The sequence below is a fragment of the Gopherus evgoodei genome, chromosome 1 (genome assembly GCF_007399415.2).
Source record: "Gopherus evgoodei ecotype Sinaloan lineage chromosome 1, rGopEvg1_v1.p, whole genome shotgun sequence".
Classification (NCBI taxonomy): domain Eukaryota; kingdom Metazoa; phylum Chordata; order Testudines; family Testudinidae; genus Gopherus; species Gopherus evgoodei.
Genome location: NC_044322.1, coordinates 275,057,495 through 275,082,856, shown reverse-complemented (window position 1 = coordinate 275,082,856; position 25,362 = coordinate 275,057,495). Strand labels below are relative to the sequence as shown.

The 25,362-nt window shown below is 41.3% G+C and overlaps 2 protein-coding genes across 2 annotated transcripts in view; both read right to left on the bottom strand.

Annotated features, from left to right (window-relative positions):
- The window catches only part of PLBD1 (phospholipase B domain containing 1), a 54,156-nt gene extending 47,237 nt beyond the window's left edge, over positions 1 to 6,919 (bottom strand). Inside the window, exon 1 of the mRNA XM_030548039.1 lies at positions 6,784 to 6,919. Coding sequence (XP_030403899.1) covers positions 6,784 to 6,850 — 67 coding nt within the window. The 5' untranslated portion in view covers positions 6,851 to 6,919. The remainder of the gene's footprint in view (positions 1 to 6,783) is intronic.
- Positions 6,920 to 25,056: 18,137 nt separating this feature from the next.
- Positions 25,057 to 25,362, bottom strand: part of LOC115644910 (heat-stable enterotoxin receptor-like) — a 70,857-nt gene continuing 70,551 nt past the window's right edge. The window contains exon 27 of the mRNA XM_030549361.1: positions 25,057 to 25,278. Coding sequence (XP_030405221.1) covers positions 25,104 to 25,278 — 175 coding nt within the window. The 3' untranslated portion in view covers positions 25,057 to 25,103. The remainder of the gene's footprint in view (positions 25,279 to 25,362) is intronic.

The window sequence follows — 25,362 nt, the reverse complement described above, 5'->3', positions numbered from 1 at the left end:
GTAGGATTTGTAGGAGCCATGGAGAGCTTTACTCCCTGGTCTCAAAATGCGGGCAATGGGCAATGAAAGAGGAAAGAGGCTTTGTGAAGAATTGCTTTGAACTAGCTGAAAAGAGCTAATTAACTGTTCAATCTTATTATTAATGGGAGAAGGTATGCATGTATGTGTAGGCATGTGCATAGACTCTGGGAGAACAAAAAGGGGGCATCAAAAGTAGGTATGGGATGGGGAAAGCTGGAGGTTTTTAAAAACTAGACACTAACATTTTCTAAATATAAAAATCTTTAAAGTATATAAAGTTTTCGGTGTGAATAGAAGACTCTCCCCCCTCTGTCATCCACTACTCTCACACCCCAAGCAGTTTTAATTCTCTTCCTCCATCCCCAACTCACCCCTCCCCTTCTATGACTTACTACAATCTGCAAAAGGGGAAACAAGCTTTGATATGCTCACAAGAACTGCCAGAAAAGTGCTCTCCGCTCACAGGCCTTATTAGCCAACCCAATTTATTCTTTGATTTTTTTTTTAAATGACGTAAATGCCCAACAAACATCTCCATTCAATACAAAATTAAGTTTGTTTCAGCAGAATCCGGCTAACTTCCAAAAACAATATTATACTTTTTAAAAAACCTAAACACTACTACAAGAATCTGAAAAAGTACATTTAAAGGGATCCACCCAGTCCTTCTTAACTTACTCCACCTGGCTTGCAGCCAATCTATTCAGCTTTAGCTCTGCCCTGTAACACTTCTAAACACATGAAACTAGCAAGGTCTGAATGCACTTACATAAATTTACATCACAATATAATCCAAACTTTTTGAACAAATAGACCATTCCAATTTTTCTATACTACTAGCATTTTATTCTGTAAGCAAACACACAGAACTGATACATCGTGATGGACCTTGCAATTATAGTTCTTCTGAACCTTTGTCACATTAATAAACCTTCTATAAAAATCAATAGCATACACAGGACTTGAGAAAACTTGTCAGGGAGACCTGGAATCTTTCCCAGGTGAATAATATTAACTTCTGCAGTGTTTTTAAAATAAATAAATAAATAAAATTTCTACACATGGTATTTGCAAAGATAAATAGGAACCAAGTGTAAGTGATGCAAACAGTTTCAGTGCCACAGCTGCTGATACATAGTGCCACTGTCTTGTCAGTGTCCACTGCAGTCCACAGGATTCTGAATTACAGCAGTGACATCGATAACAATTGGGTCAGTTTCTGTTCTGCTGCTGCTTGGGAAGGTCTGCGTAGCAATTAGAGGCAAACATTGGAGCTATTCACTAAGGATGAGTCAAAAAAAAACAAAAAACACCTGTGGACAGGGTAGTTTGTGGAGACACCTCCTATCGCACCCTACAGCAGCCAAGGCACTATGGGGATGAGAAAGCAAATGAAACAAGAATATGCCTCCTCCCTTCCAGTAGTCACTGAGGGTTAGGAGGGGACTTCAAATTTAGTAAATACATACTGGCTGGAGGCTGATATGAAAGACTGCTTTCCCTAAGGAAAGATCCAGAGACAGCACTCTAGTATTAATCCTAGCACCCTCCCCTTCCCCCAAAGCTAAATGGTGTTTGCCTTTCATCTGATGATACCCTAGACAGTGGAAGCCATTACCCATCTTTGAATTGGTCTGTGTCTGATAGGTAGTGGTCCTCTGTTATCAGTTGCTGGTAAAATTCCCAAGCCCTGTGTCTGCATGGCTAGATATGGGGGTCAGAATGAGAGAGAGGGAGAGATTAATGGGATATGCTAAAAATGAGATGCTCTTTTATTTGGTGGTGTAGAAAAAAGAAGAGATATACAATGCATGAAAGACACTGGATCACACAATGAAGAGAAATAAGGAGAGAACAGATTGAGGGAGAATGAAGGAAAAGAGGAGACACACTGCTGATGATGTCCAGAAAAAAAATCACAATCTACTATAAGAAATAAAAGTAAGTAGGGAGAAAAGCCAAGAAAGCAGGTCAAACAGTATTCAGTAAATGTTATTTGACAAATGTAATTAATGTTCATCAAATAAGTTAAAGACTTTTTCCCCCCCCATAATTCAACCAACTCCACAGCTACTCAAATACCATTTGGCACATCTCATAATACCAGTAAAATTCTTCAAGTGTTGCTTAATTACTATTTTTTTTTCTTGCTGCTCAGCCAGTCGTAGGTTAGATTTACATATTTTAAAAAGCTTATTAAATGATGGACCTTATCTTAAAATTAGACATACTAAACAATGGATTTATTCCTTAAAACTGCAGGAGTTGCAACTTTGGGGGAGTGATAACACCAGTATTTTTTGCTCAAGTTACCAGGCTTAGTCCTCAGTGTAGTGGTAAGTAGGTGTTGGGTGTATTTTTCAAGTGCTTTGAATATACTAAATAGCACATTACAAAAAGTATCCACAATTAAGTTTGATGGACAGTATAAATTAGGTGGGGTAAAGCAAAGGATTAATTATACAACACCATACCTACCATTTCCGTGAAAATAATTTCTGCACAACTTGGCAACCACAAATGCAGAATTTGTACATATTTGTACCTCTTTCATTTTCAGCCCACAAACACATTGCTCAATGGTTAGATGTCAAGCTTAATATTTCAATTCAACCACAGTGAGGAACTTATGGTGGTTTTCCATTTTTGTGTTTGTATTTTGATACTGCTTTTACTATCTGCCTAATAAGATTTCAGAAACCCCTTCCCCCAAAATAGGAAGTTTACACTCTTTCAAAAGTACATTTAAGACTGAAATATGTATCAAATGTTAAATTGTAGAACTGATAAATGAAATTGTTTTTAATTGTTCATTTTATTAATGTAACTTCTGTTCACCATTCACTACACTTGCCTACACTGTAACTTCTGTTCCATATTGTAATTCAAACCCCATTTTAAAACACTCACTCCACTTTGTAAAAGCTTCCTCCAACCTTCATTTTTGCAAACCCTGCTGTAATCTTATTAGTTTAGTTTAGATGTGTGAATGAGGTATGTATGAATGATGGAATCAACCTCCAGCCCCAGCCTGTCCTGATGAAATAAAGTTCAAATACCAACGGCTGAAGACCTAGACAACAGCCCTAAACAAAGTAAGAAGCATCCACCCTAAAAAGAAAAGGACAACAGAACAACAGAAGGAAGATCAAAGCCAGGTTCAAGGCTGAAAGTCACGCCTGCAATTAATGGGTGATCAATCTAAACCCAGAGGCAGCGTGACACAGCAAGACCTATAGACTTTGAATCCAAACTAAAAGCCTATAAAAAAGAAGGGTGAGATGAGAAACTCTGGGTAACATTCTGCTGCCAACATGGAAGGACATCAGTGCCTGCCCAACAGAGATCCAGCTCAGCCTTGTGCCCAGCTTTCCTGGCCAGTTAGCTGCCACAAGCTACGAACCCAAGCTGCAAAATCAAGCCATGAACTTAAGCTATCTTCAGGACTGGTAACTATGCAGCAGCTGCAGAACAGATGAATGAGTGTGTGTGTGTGAATGTGTGTATGTGTGTGTGTATAGGTATTAGGTATTATAATGTGAGTGTGTGTGTGTGTATAGGTAATAGGTATAATGTGTGTGTATAAGAATTAAGATATTAGTTATTAGTCATAAATTGTTATAATAATAAATGTGGCATCTTTGCCTTGTCCCCTTTAATAAGATCCTGCTGATTTTTATTGGTCTAATATAATTGGTACAACAAAATCTCTAGTACTTGTTTATAGGGTTCTTTATGCTGTACATATATTAGAGAAGAAACCTAATCCTTTCCAAATTAAGAAACAAATCTAAGGCCAATACCTTCTGTTTTATTTGGATATACACTACTTGGGTTTTCCTTCTTCCAGTAGGAGACTTAATTACTGACCCAAACTCTTGTTTATTCCCGCCACACTATCATGTCAAAGCAAGATATCTCATCTCACCACTTGATACGTGCAAATGGTGGGGAGGTGTGCGGGGGAGAAAACATTCAAACCCTATGTGAATGATGTATTGCATTTTGAATCTTTCGTGCATGATTTTCACAAACATACATACCAGCATAAACTGTGGAGTGACGGGCACCAGGGTCCCAGCCTCACCACTTTTTTGGCCAGGCCAAACCTAAGTGGTATTACAACCCCATGCACCAGGTCTCAAGGCCACTCCCTCAAATTTTGAGGGGTTGGGCATAGGGGTTCATGGGCCAGGGGAATCAGGCTCTTGGGGTATGGGGGAATGCCTAAGAGGTCCACACACACTTTAAATGGCTTCCGCAGCCCCTGCATACCAGTTAAGTTTTGTTTGTACAAAAGTTTGTCAAAAACAGTTATGTCACCCAAAAAAGGGAACAAAAACAATACCAGCTGATTTAAGTGACATAGTTAATCAGAAATCTTAAATCACTAATTTCAATTACGGAGTAGTCAATTGAATACTCCCTATAACAGCACTCAAATTGTGGATTGAAATTTATCAAACTACTTCAACCCATATTGAATAGTGAACCAATTCATAAAAAATTCATGTTCTATTTAGACAAGTCTCTTTAAAAAAAAAAAAAAAAAAAAAGGGCCTATATTTACTGTTCAAACAACAATTTGACCAGCTCTACTAGCTACTTGGTAATCCTGTAGTCACTGCCTACATTGCAATACAAAGCTGTTGAAGCAGTCAGATATGGGCTATAACACTTTCACCGTATCTCAAGTTTCTTTTTGAGTTTCCTTACCTTTCCATTGACTGCTGAATCACACAAATGTAATAATTTTCTTTTAAATATAGGTCTTTGAGATAAGGTAGGACAGCTGCACCTCTCTTCCCATCGCCACTCCTCCCACAAAATTGGACTCTCATCCATTTTATAGCAAAAGTGTCTTGATTTTTTTTTTTTTTACTGTTCTGTGGCAAGAAAGAAACTAATTTAGGACAATTCTGGAAAATGTGTGGTAAAGCCAGGTTCCTGCGAACCCCAGCAACAGCTAGGAGAAGATCAGGTACTCTGATATATTTCTATTGTTCCCATGCTGGGGGAGATGTCAGACTACTTGCAAATTTGAACTCTGGATAGTATTTTGTATACATTGGCTATTTGCCTTAACTTCCTCCTTCTCTCCTCGCTATCCCTCCACAGCCATGGCCTCCCTTTCACTGTCCTCTATGTTATTCTCCATCAGTCTCTCCCTCCCTTCTTTTACAGTCTTTCCTTTTAGTTTCTCTTTCCTCCTTCCTTCCAATTGCTGAATAATCCCTACTGTTCTCATCACTATGTTTCATATTTCCATTGAGCTTAATTGGACTGTTCACATTTCTCAGGACTATTTTTTCTAGCTGCATACAATTAGACCCACAGCATTCATTCATATCTGCAAGGTTTCTCAAATAAAATAGGTGGGAAATTAATTTTTAAAATAGAAGCTCCAGTTCTACAGAAAATTGTGGGGCCACCAAAAATGTACATATCAGTTAAATCCAACCCTTGGCTTTGAAGTGTGGTGACAATAGACAGAAGAAACTGGAGGCAGAAAAATCAAAGCAATCCATGAAGAAGTTTGAAAGTGCTACAGCACTTTTAGATATTAAATTAACCTAATTTTAACCTTACAACTTTTGCTACAAATATCTTATGCAGACATAAAATGATAAGCAGCTCTGTGCAGGATCTCTTCTCTCCTTTGTAATATAGACAGGGAACTACTTAAAAATAACCTGATATTTTCTCACCAATCACGGTAAAAGCAACAAGCAGGAGGCAATAAGTTAATATACAGACACAAAGCACCAGATTTGTAATATATGTGGCACTTCTGAGGCTAAAAGGACAATATTTATTATACACTCACAAATCAGAACTTTAAAATTAATTAAAGTTCCAAATTGTAACATTGTATCATATTCTTTACTATAATATTCCCTGCCTACAAACACTATCCTCCACTGGGTATGATAGCTATACACAAGGATATATGGGCATCTAAATAAACCTTTTTGTACTGACTTCCCTCCTGACTGCAGGGCATGACCTGCTCTGGAAGCAGTGCTGCATCTTTTCTTACTACCACTTAGCTATCATTAGTTCCTACCAGAACTGAAGGGCTTAACCAAGGGGAAGTTTGTTTTAAATCCCTTTATAATGTGTGCTGGCTGCCTCAAACATCCCTATCGTGGCCAGACCTTGGACTTCATGCCAATTCAACTCCACTGATCCTTCTGGGCAGCAAGGATCATAACTATCGGCTCACTAGGGAACGGGCCTGGTGCACAACACAATCACTGAATTGGCACCTGCTTCCACTTTGAAGGGTTTAGTATGGAAAATAAGAAGATTAAGAAGAGTAACTCCGCAAGCAGCAAGAAGGTTTGTAGCTATGGTCAGGTCAGTGACAGGCACTACCAGCTCCGGCTGCCTTTCTGATACAACCTGAGTCGCTGCGAAGACCCAGAGGGACGAGCTCAGCCAGGCAGAGCCATGGAACTGATCAGCGCTTTGCCCGGCGAGACCGCGCTGCGCTCAGGGTGGGAGCGGGAGCCCTGCGGGGGTCTGTCTGTCACGCTGGGACGCTCCCCTGGGTGCCTGGCACAGACTCCAAGCCAGGGGCTCCCCGCCCGACAGGCTGCAGTGTCTGTCTGGCCCCCAGACGGCCCCGGCCTGTCTCCCTGTCCATCCCCCTGGGGGTTGTGTGCTGTCTCTCTCGCTCTCTAGCCCCTGCCCGAGGGGGTCGGTCTGTGAGTCCCCCGTGGCAGCGCCGGTGTCTGTCCGTCCGTCTGCCGCTCTCACCTGCTCGGGCCGCCGCCCACAAGAGGATGAGCCCCCAGCAGCAGCCTGGGTGGCGGAGTCGGGCCATGCTGCTCCCCGCGTGTCCCGGCCGGGCGGCTGCGGGACTTGGGGAAGCTCGGGACACGCCTCCTCCCGGGTCCAGCTCACGCCCTGTCCGCTGAGCCCTGTGCTGGGAGTGGGGAGGCGGCTACAGAGCACGGACTCCCCGGGCCGCCCTCCCACCCGGGCTGTGCCTTGGTCGCGGGGCTTAGCCCGGGGGACACGGCGCCGCCGTAGTGGGGGCGGGCGGGCGGTAGCAGCACTTTGACGCTCCCGGGGCAGCGTCGCCAGCATTTCCCGCCAAACACCGGGGCTGAGCAGGCGCTGCCGCCCCCCGGCTCGCTGCCCCGGGCCCCGCACAACCCACCCACAGAAGCCCCTTCAGCGCGGGAAGAGCTCCAGGGCTGCGCCACCCACCAGCCCCTGCCCACAGACATGTCTCTCTACCTAGGTGCTGGTGGGGTCCTCAGCCCTGACGCTCAGCAGGGGACTTAGCCTCACGGGGGGCGGAACTACTCCTATTTTACAGGTGGGAGCTGGGTACAGGGTGAATCGACTTGCCCAAGGGCACAGGGGAAGCCTCCGACCTGGGAAATGAATCAAGATCACCTGTCTTTAGTCTCCCCCCCCCTCTCCCCCCATGCTCTATTGTCTACACTATCTGGGGTCTGGTGCCCCTTTGGGGGGGCCATGAGCAGGTTTCAGGGGGGGTCCAATCAAAATAAACCGGAGAGCAGGACTGTCATTGGAATCGCTGGAGCCCAGGGCAAAAAGCCAAAGCCTGAGCCCCTCGGTGCAGGGCTGATGCCACAGTCTGAGCAACAACGCTTCACAGGGTCCCCTGTGATATGGGGCTCCAGGCAGTTGTCCTTCTTGCTATCCCCTCATGCCAGCCCTGGCTTTTAAGCTACTGGATATGCAGAAAAACAATTGTGGCACAGGCAGGCAAAGGAATTTTTATAGCATTTGAGGGGCCTCAGGAAGAAAAAGGTTGAGAACCCCTTCTCTATACCATTCTTCCCACTGCTGGGATCAGGGCAGTGATTTCCCTAGACCCCCTCTGAATTTCCCCAACACCACCACCCCCCCCCAGTTTTGTGAGCTAGTTACATACCAATTTAGTGACTGTTTGGAAATCTGAATTTAAACTGAAATATTAATACACACTTTAAAAGCTTATACAGTGCATGATAAAATACGTGTATCTGAAATAGTATACTAGATTTGAAAAGTATGAACATAGACTAGCTTCCTTGCTTCCTTATACAGCTGTTGTTTTTTATGATGTCAGTGCATTCATTTCGGTGATGTTGGCCAACCTAATAATTTCAAATGATGATTTGTAAGCAAAGTCTAAATGAGCTCTCCCTGACAGCTAGTGATGAGCTGGGGCTGTGGGGAAAGGCTTCAGGGCCAGATTATATTTACATTCACACCTAATCTACTTAGGTGTTGAGCAAACAGATCTATGTTGTCCAAGTGATAGATTTTGGCTGGGGTTGGGTTACAAACCACTTGAATGTGGAGGGAATGGGGGATGAAATGTTGTTCTTATTGTGTGAGTAAAGGGCAGTAGAACTGTACTTAGCCTGTGATGATTTGAAGGCATCAAGAGAGAGGGTGGGGACCTGTTCCTCTCCACTGTTTAAAGACAGAGCTGATTAGGCTCCATAGAGACTGTTAAGTGTTCTGTTAAGTGACCACTGCAGCTGAAATCACTGACAGTCAGGTCTAAGTGCTTAGTCCTGTTGTGGAGACAGTGTTCCTGTGGGTAGAGTGTTTTTGTGTAAGAGACAGCCCAGACTGCACTAGCAGCGAGTGAGGTTCCCACAGTGAGAGCTCAGCTGAAATCACTGAGAGCTGGTGGAACCTCAAGAGACCAACTCGCAGAGGTCACAGTGGCAGATGGCAGCAGAAGGTGACTGTGCAGGGCCATTGGCAACAGAGCGGTGGAGTGAATGGTGGCAACAACGAACAGACGTGGCCAGAGCAAACAGTGAGCAGCTGGAGGAACAAGCAAGGTGCCTTCTTGTCCCCCACCTGGAAGGTGTACTCACGTGAAAGCACCTCTGAACTCTGGGGCCTTGGCTACACTGGTGCTTTACAGCACTGCAAATTTCTTGTTCAGGGGTGTGAAAAAAACACACCCCTGAGCGCTGCAAGATACAGTGCTGCAAAGCACCAGTGTAACCAGTGCCCCAGTGCTGGGAGCGCGGCTCCCAGCGCTGCAAGCTAATCCCCATGGGGAGGTGGAGTACGTGCAGCGCTGGGAAGAGCTCTCTCCCAGCGCTGGCGCTACGACCACACTCACACTTCAAAGCGCTGCCGAGGCAGCGCTCCTGCGGCAGCGCTTTGAAGTTTCGAGTGTAGCCAAGCCTTGAGTCTCCACTGACCAAGGACAACACCAGTGAGTGCGGTGGAGGGAAAAGTGAGGGACATGTTAAATAAACGTTTGTTGGACTATGTTTTAGTCACTTTGCTCCAGAATGCTAGATTTGTGACTGGGAATGGAACCTTATATAAATATGTTTCCTAGTAGGCCAAGATTTTTAAAATGCATTATTTGCCAAGGTTGTTATCTCACATTGTTGCTATCTTGGGAGGTCATTATGTTGGGGAGTTTCTGTACCAAACATTTTTATTATTATAATTAATTTTTACATAAGAATGGTCATACTGGGTCAGACCAATGGTCCATATAGCCCAGTACCCTGTCTTACAACAGTGGTCAAGGCCAGGGGCTTCAGAGTAAATGAACAGAATGTAATCATCAAGTGACCATCCCCTGTTGCCCATTCCCAGCTTCTGGCAAACAGGCTAGGGACACTCAGAGCATGGTGTTGCATCCCTCCCCATCCTGGCTAATAGCCACAGATGGACCTGTTCTCCAGGAATTTATCTAGTTCTTTTTATAATCCTGTTATAGTTTTGGTCTTCACAGCATCCCCTGGCAAAGAGTTCCCTAGGTTGACTTTATTTTGTGTGAAGAAGTACTTCTTTTGTTTTTTTAAAACCTGCTGCCTATTAATTTCATTGGGTGACTGCTAGTTCTTGTGTTATGTGAAGGATTAATAATAATAATAATTAATAAATAAAATTTCTTTATTCACTTTCTTCGCACCAGTCAAGATTTTGTAGACCTCTGTCATATCCCCATTAGTCATCTCTTTTCTAAGCTGAAAATTCCCAGACATTTTAATCTCTCCTCCTGTTTCATACCCCTGATTATTTTAGTTGCCCATCTCTGTACCTTTTCCAATTTCAATATATATATTTTTAGGATGGGTGACCAGATCTGCACACACTTCAAGGTGTGCACATACCATGGATTTATATAGAGGCAATATGATATTTTCTGTCTTATTATCTATCCCTTTCTTAACGATTCCCAACATTGTTTGCTTTTGTGACTGCTGCTGCACATTGAGTGGATGTTTTCAGAGAACTATCCACAATGACTCCAAGATCTCTTTCATGAGTGTTACCGGCTAATTCAGATGCCATCATTTTGTATGTATAGTTGAGATTGCTTTCCAATGTGCATTACTTTGCATTTATCAACATTGAATTTCATTTGCCAGTTTGTTGCCCAGTCACCCAGTTTTGTGAGATCCCTTTGTAACTCTTCGCAGTTTGCCTGGGAGTTAACTATCTTGAATAGTTCTGTATCATCTGCAAATTTTGCCACCTCACTGTTTACCCATTTTTCCAGATCATTTACAAGTACATTGAACAGTACTGGTCCCAGTACTGACCCCTCAAGGATACCACTATTTATCTCTCTCCATTCTGAAAACTGATAATTTATTCCTACCCTTTGTTTCCCATCTTTTAACCAGTTATTGATCCATGAGAGGCCTGCCCTCTTATCCCATGATGGCTTACTTTTCAAAAGTCAATTTAAATTAAATAAATTTTTTTTATTTTTTTATTTTTTTTTAGAAATCTAGATCTGTTATGTGTTTTGGTGTAACTTGCATTTTCCTTATGTTAAATTTGCATTATCCTAACAAAACATTTACTTCATTCACTTTATTCACATCAGTCAAGATTTTATAGACCTCTAGCAGATCCCCACTTAGTCTTCTCTTTTCTAAGCTGAAAATTCCCAGTCATTTTAATTTCTCTTCCTGTTTCATACTCCTAATCACTTTAGTTGCCCATCTCTGTACCTTTTGCATTTCCAGTATGTCTTTTTTGGGATGGAGTAACCTGATCTGCACACAGTATTCAAGGTGCAGGCGTACCATGGATTTATATAGAGGCAATGTGATATTTTCTGTCTTACTATCTATCCCTTTCTTTAAAAAGCAAAGGTTTCAGAGTAGCAGCTGTGTTAGTCTGTATCTGCAAAAAGAACATAAGCTTTCGTGGGCTACATCCGATGAAGTGGACTGTAGCCTGCGAAAGCTTATGCTCAAATAAATTTGTTAGTCGCTAAGGCGCCACAAGTACTACTGTTCTTTTTTTAAAAGCAAACAGAATGTTGGGAATCATTGACTACCGCTGCACACTGAGTGGATGTTTTCAGAGAACTATCCACAATGATTCCAAGATCTTTCTTGAGTGTTAACAGCTAATTCAGACTCCTTCATTTTGTATGTATAGCTGAGATTGTTTTCCAATGTGCATTACTTTGCATTTATCAACATTAAATTTCATCTGCCATTTTTGTTGCCCTGTCACCCAGTTTTATGAGATCCCTTTGTAATTCTTTGCAGTCTGCCTGGGAGTTAACTATCTTGAATAGTTTTGTATCATCTGCAAATTTTGCCACCTCACTGTTTACCCATTTTTCGAGATCATTTATGAATATGTTGAACAGTAATAGTCCCAATACCGACCCCTCAGGGATACCACTATTTATCTCTCTCCTTTCTGACAACTGATAATTTATTCCTACCCTTTGTTTCCCATCTTTTAACCAGTTACTGATCCATGAGAAGACTTTCCTCTTACTCCATGATGGCTTACGTTTCAAAAGTCAATTTAAATTAAATACTTTTTTTTTAAATGTATATTTTTTTAGAAATCTAGACCTGTTATGTGTTTGGTGTAACTTGCATTATTCTTATATTAAATTTGCATAATCCTAACAAAACATTTACTTTGTTCATATCTCTTTTATTTATCTCATTGGTCCTGACACCTTCCCTGTAAATTCGAACACCCCCCCTAATTTCAATTCCTGGGGAAACCACCGGATCAGGGCTGCCCTCTCTTCAGCTTCCCCTATGGACGCTTGTCTTCCACTCCTAAATCCTTGCTCTTCCTGCCAGATGCAGGTTCATCACAGCAGCAATTTCCTGTATGTTGTGGGGGTCATGCCATTATGCCTCTGACTTGCTGCTTCATCCAATGGCCCATAGTGCCTAATTCCAGCTGGTGCCATTTTAACCAACAGCTTCCAGGTATGTTCAAGAATCACAAAGTGGCTGTTTGTTTTATTGAGTACTTTTCTGACAATGTATTTATTACAAGAATGAGGCCATTCTTGAGAGCACACATTTTTCATCAAAGAAAGACCAGTTCCTTATGCTGCTGAAAAAATATGTCCAACACACTAATGTCTCAGAAGATGAGATGAGAAAGCAGCAGCATCCCTCCTTTGCCCCTTGCAATCCAGATTACTTGTAGGTCATGTAGATTTATTGTCCCATTTTGGGTATTCCTCCTGATGTTCTAAAGCAGCTGTTGATGCGTGGTATGCCCACACCTTGAATACTGCATGGAGTTCTGATTGCCCCCATTTAAAAATATATATATTAGAATTGGAAAGAGTATAGAGACGGGCAACATAAATTACACTGGTCTACAATTTTTGAGAAGTCGTCTGCTTCAGAGATAATGTGATATTTATTATGTATTTTGATGTGCTGAATTCAAGTATGACAATTAAAACAACTGATTGGCTACTGTTTCTAAGATATTTAAGTTTTTACATTTTATGTCTATGTATATTGTGTAGATAGTAGAGTTTTAATCATAAATTGTAAACCTAGGTCTTTTCATGTGTTTATGGTTGCTTTACATGATAATATTTCACCTGTCCTGTTTATGTAACACTTTAAAAATCAGCAAAAGGGTTATATAAATAAAATTTATTATGAAACAAAAGGCAAAAAACTATTATGTACATAGTTTAGTCCTATTCAGTGTCTACTCGGCGCTTCTTGGTTTGTCTCTTGTATTCATTAAATGGAGCATCTCTTGTCACTGTCCAGCAATAGTCTACAAGCATTGATGGGCTCCATTTGCCCTGATAGCCTGCCAGGAGATTCCACTGCTGTAGTCTGGAGCCCAACAGCTCTGCCTTACTCTTGGGTAGTTCCAAATCCCTGACAAGGTCATTCAGTTCACCTTGTGTTATGAGGTGTGGTTCAGAGGAGGAGGATGGGAGAAAATGTGGGTCCTGTGACATTGATGGTTCAGGACCAGAAGTTTCATCCTCTTCCTCTTCCTCGTCTGACTCAAGTGAGAATGATTCTGGTGCATCAGGAACCGGCAGTCTTTCTCCGTGGAGTACTGGGCATATAGCTGATGGAATGTTTGGGTAATGAACAGTCCACTTTTTCTTCTTTGACACACCTTTCCCAACTGGAGGCACCATGCAGAAGTAACAATTGCTGGTATGATCTGTTGGCTCTCTCCAAATCATTGGCACTGCAAAAGGCATAGATTTTCTTTTCCTGTTCAACCAACTGGCGAAGATTTGTTGCACAAGTGTTGCAGCATATGTGTGGGGCCCACCTCTTGTCCTGATCTCCAATTTTACAGCCAAAAGAAAGGTGATAGGCTTTCTTAACCATAGTGGTTATACTGCGCTTTTGTGATGCAAAAGTCACTTCATCACAAACATAGCAGAAGTTATCTGCGCTGTTCACACAAGTACGAGGCATCTCTGCTCACTTTGGCTAAACAGAAATGTGTCCCTTTGCAAAATCAAACACTGACAAATAGAGCACGACACTGTATGATTTTAGAGCTGATATAGGGCAATTTGTTCAGCAGAGTGATGTAAGCTTCATTATGATTGCATTATCCATGACTTCTAGGAATAACATGATGCAATTCATATCATGCATGATGCAATACCAGCTTTAGATTGCAGCATTAATTGTTTTGCCTAAAAAGCAAGTACTGTCCAAACCCAGTCATAGATTTATTCATAGATCCAGTCAGAGATGTATTTTAGTCATTTCTGGTTTAAATTGAGATCTCTTCCCTTTATAACTCACTTATCCTCCGCCATTCCCAAGTCAAGGGTCGTATATACTGGCCAAATAGCATATCTTGAAAACTAGCACTAATCAACAATTTTAAGCATCATTTTCGTTCTCAGTGACCCAGAATTAGTAAAGTTGGACTACATTTATTTCAGAAGCATTTTGGCTGTAGAGCAGTGTTATCAGGGGTATGGAACAATTTCCATGTGAGGAGAGATTAAAAAGACTGGGACTGTTCAGTTTAGAAAAGAGATGACTGAAGGGAATATGATAGAGGTCTATAAAATCATGAATGGTGCGGAGAATGTGAATAAGGAAGTGTTATTTACACCTTGGCATAACGCACAAACCAGAGATCACCCCATTCAATTAAGAGGTAAGAGGTTTAAAGTCAACTTGTGGAACTCATTGCCAGGGCATGTTGTGACAGTCTAAAGTATAACTGGGTTTAAAAAAGAGAGAAGTTCATGGAGGATAGGTCCATCAATGACTATTAGTCAAAATGGTCAGGGACACAACCCCATACTCTGGGAGTCCCTAATCCTCTAACTGCTAGAAGCTGGCACTGGAATATCAGGAGATAGATCATGTCATAAATCGCCCTGTTCGGTTCACTCCATCTGAAGCTTCTGACACTGGCCACTAGATGGACCATTGGTCTGAACCAGTATTGCCATTCTTACCAGGACTCTTTTAAAGGCTGTCACTGTAGTTTGTGTGGTAGCTCTTTCATATCAGATGATCTCTCGTTCAAGTCACACGCCAAGGCTTTGGCTCATGCCCAAAGCTCATGTTGCAGTGCTGTAGCAGTAGCAGGAATGCAGCTACTAAATATACCATCCCAGGGCCACCCGGAGCAGAAGCAATTTGGCGGCCGGGGGGGGGCTCCGAAGTGCCCCGAAGACCCACAGCGGGAGGCCCTTCCGCCCCAGGACCTGCTGCCGAAGTGCTGGGTCTTGGGCAATTTGGCAGCAGGGTCCCCTGCTGCCGAAGACCTCAGGCCCCCTGAATTCTCTGGGTGGCCCTGTACCATCCTTGTGCAAAACTGTTTTGTCCTTGTTGCTAGTCTAGTTGAAAGGCAAAGGTCTCAAGGTACTTCTTAAAAAGAGGTGAAGATAAATCCCAGTGCAATGGCTAACTATTCCTCCTTCAATAAAATGAGTTCTAATGTCTAACGCTGAATGCATAAATGCTAGGTTTGCCTGAAAACAAATATTTCATGATTTTTCATTTATGAAACATGCTTCATAAAATGAAAAATTCACATGCTTTCTCCATTTGACATTACTGGCCAGGAAGGAATATTGAAATGAGTTATATATATATCTATATTTAGCTCCAATATGTGATTTACAGCTGATTGTCATAGCAGAAACGTTTTTAAACATGATTGGAACTATCATCAGGGTGAGAAAGGACCTTCTGAGTCTAGCTGCTCTTTCCTTTCAACACCTCTCTCTGCATTTCTCTGAGATCATCACACAAGAGGTTATTGCAGTTCTATTAGTCAGGAAAACATTTCAAATTTTAGTCTCTCCTTTGGTTTCCCTATATTTTCTAGCATCTCCAAGTGAAGGTCCAATAGTGCTGCCTTGGGTGCAGGATATTCATTTGTTCCTCATTTACTTCAATCAAACCCATAGCAATGTATTATATTTAAGAAGTGTCAAAGTTAGAATCAGGACTCACAATTTGTCAGACCACTCTGTTTATTAGCACAGCGCTCCGCCAATAACATTCAGAATATGTGAGTGGCCATGCAAGGCCCAAACAGTCTTATTTATACAGATACAAGAGCGGGAATTAGACAAAGGGACAAAGAAATCAAAACAGTAAAATTCACCTGGGGCACAGCATGCATATCCTATTTCCTTACTAACTGTTATCGATCTAAGGCTAATGCTTCACCAATTGCCCTTAAACGGTGCAATTGTTCTATGTTAATGTCTGTATTCCTGACACCTGGTTGCAACATTCCAACAACTTTGCTTAAAGGTACAGACAACATTTCTTTAATCCTTTCTATTCTTACTATATAATTCATTCTGCTTTCACAATCCCTCCTTTTGGTCAGGCGTACGCCATGACCAACCCTTACTGAGTTCCACAAATTAACCGTTCCTTATCTCTTAGTTCATCAGCGATATTCAAAATCATCATATTAGCACTCTGTTTTGGGGCAGCCATCTGGGTGACACAATTCTGGATACAACAGGAGATTAACTGAAAGCATACAAAAATCACTAAGATTCCAAACAGGATAGTTAGGGCTCCCTGAAACAACCAGTTTCCTATGCCAGAGAAATTGAACAGGTTACTTAGCCACTTCCATAAAGAACTCAGCTCTTTATGAGGAAGATATGCAACTTGTTCTAAGTGGCTAGCGTGATCTATTACCTCATTGGTATTGTCAGGTATAAACACACAACATTCTTTTCCAATGAAAGCACAGGTCCCTCCTTTGGCCGCCAGCACTATGTCTAATGCTTGACGGTTTTGGAGGGCAACCTGTCTGATCACCCCTGTTTCTTTGGCCAGGGTTTTTAAACTTTCTCCGGTTTCATTTGCCATTATTTCAACCACTGCTTGTAACCTCAGGAGTCTTTTTGCGTGGTGTATTACTCCCCCAAGTGGGATAAAGGAACTGCCAATAGCCTCTTCCCAGGTGTCATTACTGTTCCATATTGTGTTAAACGGACAAGGTCCTCCAGTGAGGTCTGGGGAATTGAGTGGGATAGCCAGGACAGGAACACCAGTTTGAGAGTGGGCTGGGATGTGGCTGCAGACCCAGCATTTAGAAATAATAAGGGTCTGAGCTATCCACACTTGCTGCTGGATAAAAGAATTGTCCTTGTGGACTCCCCAGACCTTAAGACACCAGCAGCCGAAGAACAGGCACCACCAGAGGCGCATGTTGGAGGCAGGGCCCTTCTGGTTCTGACAACCTCAACTGAGGGAACTGCAGTTACAATTTTATGTCCACCAGGCAGCAGGCGCTAGGCTCACTACTGCTTCTTCTTGGGCCTTGCTTTATGTAGTCATCTGCTTCTGGCAACCCTTACGAGAGCGTAGATTGTAAGGTATTGCAGGCTGTTCCTCTATGTCTTCTTCTGGAGTAAAAAAATTGACTTTGCGTGGTCCTGAGGTGGTGGTTGGTTCACTGGAGGTAGTGCATTCTTACACTGCAAAGTATGTATCCACTCTGAGATGCCAGACAGTTTAACAGCCATCCCTTGACTCTGGCTATAACAATGGCCTTCACACCTTATCTTTTCCTGATGCATACATTCCTCATTCACACAAATAGATTGAGAATACAAACAGTAGTATTTTTTATTGAACAAAAAAGCATTGCAAATTAAACCTTGCTAAGTTTTACAATTGATAACTAAGACAATGTACATTGAGACCCAGGCCTTCAATGTTTCTCTAATTTACTTAACATAGACACAATAGAGAATCCTGTCTCTTACTACCTAAATCTTAAAACAAAGAGTTAGAGGGGGCCCAATTTGTAATGCATATGGGAAAACAGAATCTTAGGGTATGGCTACATTTGGAATTTCAAAGCGCTGCCGCGGCAGCGCTTTGAAGTGTGAGTGTAGTCAGAGCGGCAGCGCTGGGAGAGAGCTCTGCCAGCGCTGCATGTAAACCACATCCCTTACGGGTGTAGCGTGCAGCGCTGGGAGCCGCGCTCCCAGCGCTGCTGCCCTGATTACACTGACGCTTTACAGTGCTGTATCTTGCAGCGCTCGGGGGGGTGTTTTTTCACACCCCAGTTGCAGCGCTGTAAAGTGTGAGTGTAGCCAAGGCCTTATAGTCCCAGGGGGTCATTTATTTCTGCTATTTAAAAAAGTGGCTAGCAGGATGAAATCAAATTATACTTTAATTCTTATGGGACATTATAAAATCCTGCTCCTACATATCCCCCTTTTGACACTAAGATTATTAATCGCCAGTGTCACTTCTTATTTAGTCCATGTAATAGAAAATACTGGGAGGTGATTTGGGCCTGTGGCTTTAGCTTTACATACATTTGTTTTATCCACCAGCACATTTTAAACATTTCAATTACACACATACAATTTAAAACCAAAAACACAATTAGGGGTAGTAACATTAGTATGCCAGTAGTTGTGGGAAACCATTCAGAAAATATGTTATACCAATGGTAAGCTGTTATGTTTTTCTGTAGTGGCAATTCTTAACATGTCCCCATTTGTGTGTATAATATGAATGGTCCAGTTTTCCACATCTTTTTTTTTTTTTTTTTTTTTTTGGAACTATGTTACCTTTTTACCTTTTAACAGATGATTGGTAACTGTTTGCCATTCAATGCCAAGCTTGATAGAGAACTCAGCTAAATCAGTGCTTACAGTAAGCTGAGACTTTCTTTTGTTGTTGTTGTTGTTGTTGTGGCAAATAGTAAATGTGAGTATTGGTAAACACAGTACTTACATTACATTTACATTTGTCTTCTGGTGGGTTGCTAACACTTTTTAAACACTTTTCCCCAAGAATTAACACATACACATAGCCCATTATACAGTACTTTGGATTATCTGAAAGACAAAAATAACATTTTTCTATCCCTTTTGGGGTGGCATTGATTATTACTTAAAAGATTCCTTTCTTTTACAAATACCTTTGCTGACTGCAGGCAAAACAGAGGAATTACCCCCATATTTTCTTGTGTTTTTTTGTTCTATAGGCAGGTCAGGTTTTAATGGCTTCTACTTTTTAAAGATTATGCGGAAATTATTCCACTGTTTAGTTATTAAATTCATGAGGTGGTGTACCTCAAGTTTTTCTTCTTATATAGCAGACCAAGTTTGTAATGTTTTTCCTGCTATGTTAAGTTTTAAGTTTATACACAGGTAATAGCTGAGAAGCATCATTACCATATTACTTTAAAGGATTTTTCCAAAAATCATACACACTACAAGTTGTTACAGGGGTACTTACTAACATTAAAGTTATTTTAATTGTTTAGTATTAACAGTAACAGTAGCATCAAATCTATTAAAGGTATCTTGTTATACCATGCCTTTTATGTAGGCAATTTGTGTTTTTTTTTTGACCAGGTATGTTCTTTATTTGCAGCTTCTTTTGTGCTGGCAGTTCTCACCTTTCTTTATCAGTTAGGTAATTTGCATCAACACAGGCTAGGCTTTTGGATTCAGAGCCATCAGCAGAGCTCAGAGACTCTCTGTCTTAACATACAGGGATCTGAAAAAGAAAACACAGCCTATTGCGGCTCTTTTTGGAGCCCTAATAGGATTTTAATTCAGCAGCACGTTTCATTTGCATTTTTTTTACCCCTTTCTACAATATAGGCACATGTCCAAAATGCACATTCCTTCTATACTGTAACTTTTTAAAAACATCAGCCATATGAATTTTTACATAAGGTGTAACTGTTTCTTTTGTTCTTACAGAGTTTTCATGTATCCTTATCAAAGTGACAGTCTGATTCCACAGAGCCATTTTAAGGCTCAGTGTTTTTAACATTGCTTCTTTTTGTTTTGTGCACCTCACCTCTGCTGTTGCTTCAGAGGGTCACTGTTAATTTCTTATTCTTTCACTACAGCTCTTATCTGCTATTGTTACCAAAAAAAACAACCAAACAGACAGACTCCAGAATCTTTACCTATTCTCCTGATTTTAACTGCCCTATTGCAGCCATGACTTGGTCTTTATTTAAAAACATTTTAATTTTTGTAAAGAATTAAATTACCCCTTAAGGGTTAAATGGTAAATCCCAAAGCCAAACAACACTAATTGCCTGTGTCTTGCAAAAAGGTCTGTCAGTTTTGCAACTTTGAATTAAAGAGTCAAATGAATTTTTAGTGGCATTAAAAACAAAAACAAAATCAATTTATCTTACCCCTACAAAACAGGAGTTTTACAAACCAGATATGCTGGTTTAGATTCTTAGAACTTTACATATTTTCACAGACAAATAGATACGTACACTTTCTTTTCCTTAACATTCCTTTACACTGCTTTGTTTTTACATAGCTGTATATATATTTGGATCATTTACAGGCATTCTTCTGGAAAAGGGCCCATTTTCCCTTCAGAATGGCTGCAAGAAACCAAGAATTCTCTCTTTAACATGGTCCTTTTTAACATTTTCCACAAAGTTTAACTGCTTAATTCTCTCCAGCCTCTGTAGAGTTAACTTTTCACTCTCTTCCCTTAAATCACTTGTTTGTGTCCCAAAATGACACCTTTATCACCTCAGATTTCACCATTTTAAGTATTGTTCCAGGGGTTCATGCCTGCACTTACTGCTTTTCTTACTCCTGACACTATTCCCTTAGGGCTTTCAACCTGTTTCTTTATCTGTTGCTTGCCTGCTTGTCTGGGCCCAATCCTGCTTTTTCCAATGAACCGTTTGTGAGTGATATTGTTGTCATTTCACAATTTAGAAAGAAATGTTCAAGGAAAGGGACCAGGAAGGGTGGGGACTAGTTGAGGAGCCCACCCTCCTTGCTGAATTGGTAGTGGAACACTAAAGAATCAGTTTTTGAGGCAGACAACAAAGGGGAACAGAACAAGGGGCTTTTTGGTCATTTTTACAATGAGATGGGAGTATGAAGGGGGTTGGATCGATCCGGGGTTTGGAGAACAGAGTAAAGAGGAGCGCTCGGTCTAGTGGTGGGAGAGGAGGCTTTTAATAAAGCTTTTAACTTATTATTTGAATAATTGAGAGAGGCCAGTTTTGATTTTGTCCACCTATGATTTGCCTCTTGCCACCACTGCGTGAAACGATTAACCTCTCCTTTAGCCAATTTAGTTTTAGGTTGGCCGAGTTTGTCCTTTAAGACGTTCACTTAGTCTTTGTTCCAAGATTTTAACAATGGCCACTGAGTTTTGGGATCCCCCTGAGTTAGCCTAGACCATTTTCCCAGAAATTTACAGGAGTCTGGACCTTTTTTACAGGAGTCCAGACCCATCCTAAATACATAAAATGCGCCGGCGTTCATTTAGGGAACGGTCCCGACTTAGACGTCTGGTTACCAGTACAGGAGGACTTTCAAACACCAATCACACAAGAAGGAAATTCAGGTTCGTCAGAGCGATGCTTGCTGCAACACACAAAAGGAGCCCACAGGCTACTGCCTCAATTGCCCTTGCTTTCACACCAGGGGTTTTACCCAAAGTGTGGTGCGGCTGCAATTGTGCAGATTCCACTCTCAGACCGCGGGGACAGGAACCCCTTGGTCGGCCGATCCCCAGACAGAAACGGCACCCAGACTCAAACACTCCACAGGGAGGACGGATAGACACAGAGACAGGACTGTCCTCAGTCTGGACAAAATACAGAAATAATTACCTGACCAGATTCCTGATGTCAGATCCCAGAATCCCTACCAGAACAGAGTGGGAACCAACAGGTTCGATGGCATAGACTTCACTGTAGCTGTGCGCCTTTCCGTTCTAGTGGGGGACCGCTTGGGCCAAATGCCCAGGTGCCGGCTGCCACGGGCATCCTACAAAAACAATCAGGAATCACACAGCCCCAGTGAAGACGGTTGCCATCTCGGTGGAACCTCCAAATTGTCAAAGTTAGAATCAGGACTCACAATTTGTCAGACCACTCTGTTTATTAGCGCAGCGCTCCGCCAATAACATTCAGAATATGTGAGTGACCATGCAAGGCCCAAACAGTCTTATTTATACAGATAAAAGAGTGGGAATTAGACAAAGGGACAAAGAAATCAAAACAGTAAAATTCACCTGGGGCACAGCATGCATATCCTATTTCCTTACTAACTGTTATCGATCTAAGGCTAATGCTTCACCAATTGCCCTTAAACGGTGCAATTGTTCTATGTTAATGTCTGTATTCCTGACACCTGGTTGCAACATTCCAACAACTTTGCTTAAAGGTACAGACAACATTTCTTTAATCCTTTCTATTCTTACTATATAATTCATTCTACTTTCACAGAAGCCACTGTGTTCTAACGTTAGTTGTGCTGAGATACGTTTGGAATCAATTACCTATCAAGCTACATAACACCACCACAGACGACTATCTTCAATCCATGAAGATATGCCATCACACTGAATGTATGCAGAGATGCACATGGCCAGAGGGATTGCAGGCACATGTGCAAACGGAAAGGGAATACAGACAAGCAATGCGGTTATGAACAGGAAGTGCAGATGTACAAACTAAATACGAGGAAATGCAGATGCTCATTAATCAAAACACAAGGCTCTCACTCTGATCAAAGACAGCTGTAGGTCGTATTTGGTGAGATGACTTCAAATGAGCAAGTGAAAAGTGCAACCAAAATATTCTCCAGTTAGGGGCAGAAGTATGTCTCACTAAGCCATTTGGAATGCAATGCCTTGCAGTTTCTTTTTAAAACAAGCAGGAGAAATTTGGGATTGAAATAGCAGAAGGGGAGAAGATTTCTGATAGTAGATGGCACTTTGATCTAGCAGACAAAGACATAACAAGATCCAATGGTTGGAAGTTGAAGCTAGACAAACTCAAATTGGAAACAGAGTGCATATTTTTAAGTGAGGGTAAATGAATATGAATTTGCCATGATATACGTGGAAAGGAAATGCACAGGACTGGAATATGTGGACAGGAGACACACAACAACACATGCCAACTGATTCATCTGTGGTGTAACTATTTAAATCAAAGGACTTATACAGGAATTAATGACCCCAATCATGCATGAGAGGAGAGGTCTAATAAAAACTGCATTCAGGGACTGTACATATAATACATTGGTGGCTGCACATATGGGGTCTGTGCTAACCTGTACATGAAAGGCATCGAGGATGGAACCCATAATATTTATCTCCAAAAACATACTCCTTTGCCACTTGAGTTAAGGGAGAATCTGTTTAGTATAATAACATTAGACCTTTTCTATGCTGAGTGATCTAGTCACTAGAGTGTGATTTGGTTATACAGACTTAAGCAGGTCAACTATTCCACTAAGTAGAGTGGTGCCAGATAGCCAGTATATTATACCAGCTTGCAGAAATGTGTGGACATTCAAGGAGTGCAGACATGCACATGAAGATTTGTGGACAGGCAGCAAAATCGGGACAGGGGGTAGAGGATGTGTTGTAATTATCTTTGTTAATATTTCAAGACTGAAAAAGATCCAGCTTAGAAAGACAGGGCATTTAAACTACTACGCTAAAGTAAGGGTGCATACCCTTTTGCTCATTCACTTAAAACTAATTTAATAAGGAGCCAAACAGAAGTGTAGGGCAATGGTTCTCAATTGTTGTTTGTATTATTTTGGTACTATGGACCACTTCTAAAGACAAGCCATCTTTTGGAGCTCCTACCGTCTTCTTCCATTCTCATCCAAGTCCTCCCCATTCCCTGTAGTAACTATAATGCTATAATACAGGGGGAGGAAAGAAATTTTAAAATAGTAGTCAGAATACAATATTACAATTGATTTAGTTCAATTTGGTCCATATGGTTGCTTGGTTATATACCCAAGTTGTTTATGTGGTGTTTATTTTTCTTCCTGAGTGTAGGATTTTACATTAATACTGGTCCCTTAATGCCTACAGCCCCAGCTACTACTCTCATTTTTCCAGGAAACGTAGCACTTCAATTCTGTCCTGATGTATATTTGCTCCTCTTTCAATTTTTATGTTTTAAAAAAATTACTGTTGGATTTAAATCAGAGAAATACATGATCAAGAAAGACACAAAGCAGCTGCTCAAGAAAAAAGTTTGGTGATTGTGTTATTGTTTTATTAAGCATTTACTTAGTCAAAGAAGGTTTCAGAGTAACAGCCGTGTTAGTCTGTACCCGCAAAAAGAACAGGAGTATTTGTGGCACCTTAGAGAGTCTCTAAGGTGCCACAAGTACTCCTGTTCTTTAAGTCAAAAAAGTTTCTGGAAACCATAAGAGTGCTAGACTGAATGACAGCTGAAGCAGTACGCTTCATTGTTTGAATACTGACCAATGCTTCAACACTGTTACAGAAGCAACCCTGCAGACCACTATTTGCATACAGGTCATTTACAAGTCCATGGACCACAGTTTGAAAGCCACTTATGCAGAGAAAGTCATTTGCCAAAATCTAGCTTGTTAATGATTATTTTTTCAGTGAAATGCCAGTTGTTTCCTCTGTTACACATCTGTACTTTGGCTCTTTGTTAAAGTGGATAATTGACAGTAAGTGTTGATTTTAGCATATGGTTGAGCCAGCTCAGATAAAATCCAAACAAAATGCTCACTCATGAAACTTCACCCAAAAGTTGAAATGAAACTCTTTGAGTTATGTTCTGTTATGTTTTATTTTTAATTTTTGCAGTGGTCTATGTGCTTCTGGTTTTGGGGCCAGAAGCAGAAGTAGAGAAATATTATGACAGAGCCAATTTTTGCAAGATTTCCAGCTTAATTCTGTAGACCCAAGAGATTCAGATATGCTTAAGAAACCATCCAAACTTTGGAATAAGCTCCCTAGAGAAACAGTGGAGGCACAATTTTTTGAGCTAGATTAATTTAACTAAACAAAACACTTGAGAATATACCATGGGAAAATTACAAAAGAACAAAATTGCAAAATATCCAGGTCCATATCTACATACATTTTAAGTATTTTAAAAAATATATAAATGCACTTTTTTCAAATAAAAAATTACAAGTCAAACACTAAGTTTAAAATCATGACAAATTAAGACTCTACAGAGAAGACTTTGGGAAATGGGTCATTGAACAGCTGATCACATTTTAAAAATATTAGACAATATCTTTCAGTCTCAAATGGATATTTTCTTTTTCCCTAAATCAGGGTAGATGTGCCTGGGTGAAGCAATCAGGTGATTGGGAAGATGCAGCAAGCACTGAGGCAACTACATTTTGGCACCACAGCAAAGGGTCTACCTGATTCACTGATTAAAAAGCCAAGCGGTAGAGACATTTCCCAAAGAGAGAACAGTCTTGGTTTTTCCCCCAGTTCTCCCTGAGAGTGCCAGTCTTCAGCCTCTGTGTAGTATCTTCCAAAGCCTGTACATGTTTTTTATGTCACACTAGACATCCAGTTTTACAGATAGGTGCTGTAGTTTTCTGTGGTGGCCAACTGCAGGTACTCTAGGGTGCCTTTTCGGTAGCTGGCCACCCGGGAAGGCTCACGCACCAGGACCCGTTCAGTTTGCCTTTTCTCCAGACACTCTGTTATCATCCCTGCTAAGTCATCTTGCAATCGCTGCTGATTCTCCCTGGAAATAGCAGGAGAGGAAAGATTTCAGTGACTCATGCAGTACAGGTAACTAGGATCCTCAGTTCCCAAGCCATTTTTAGAC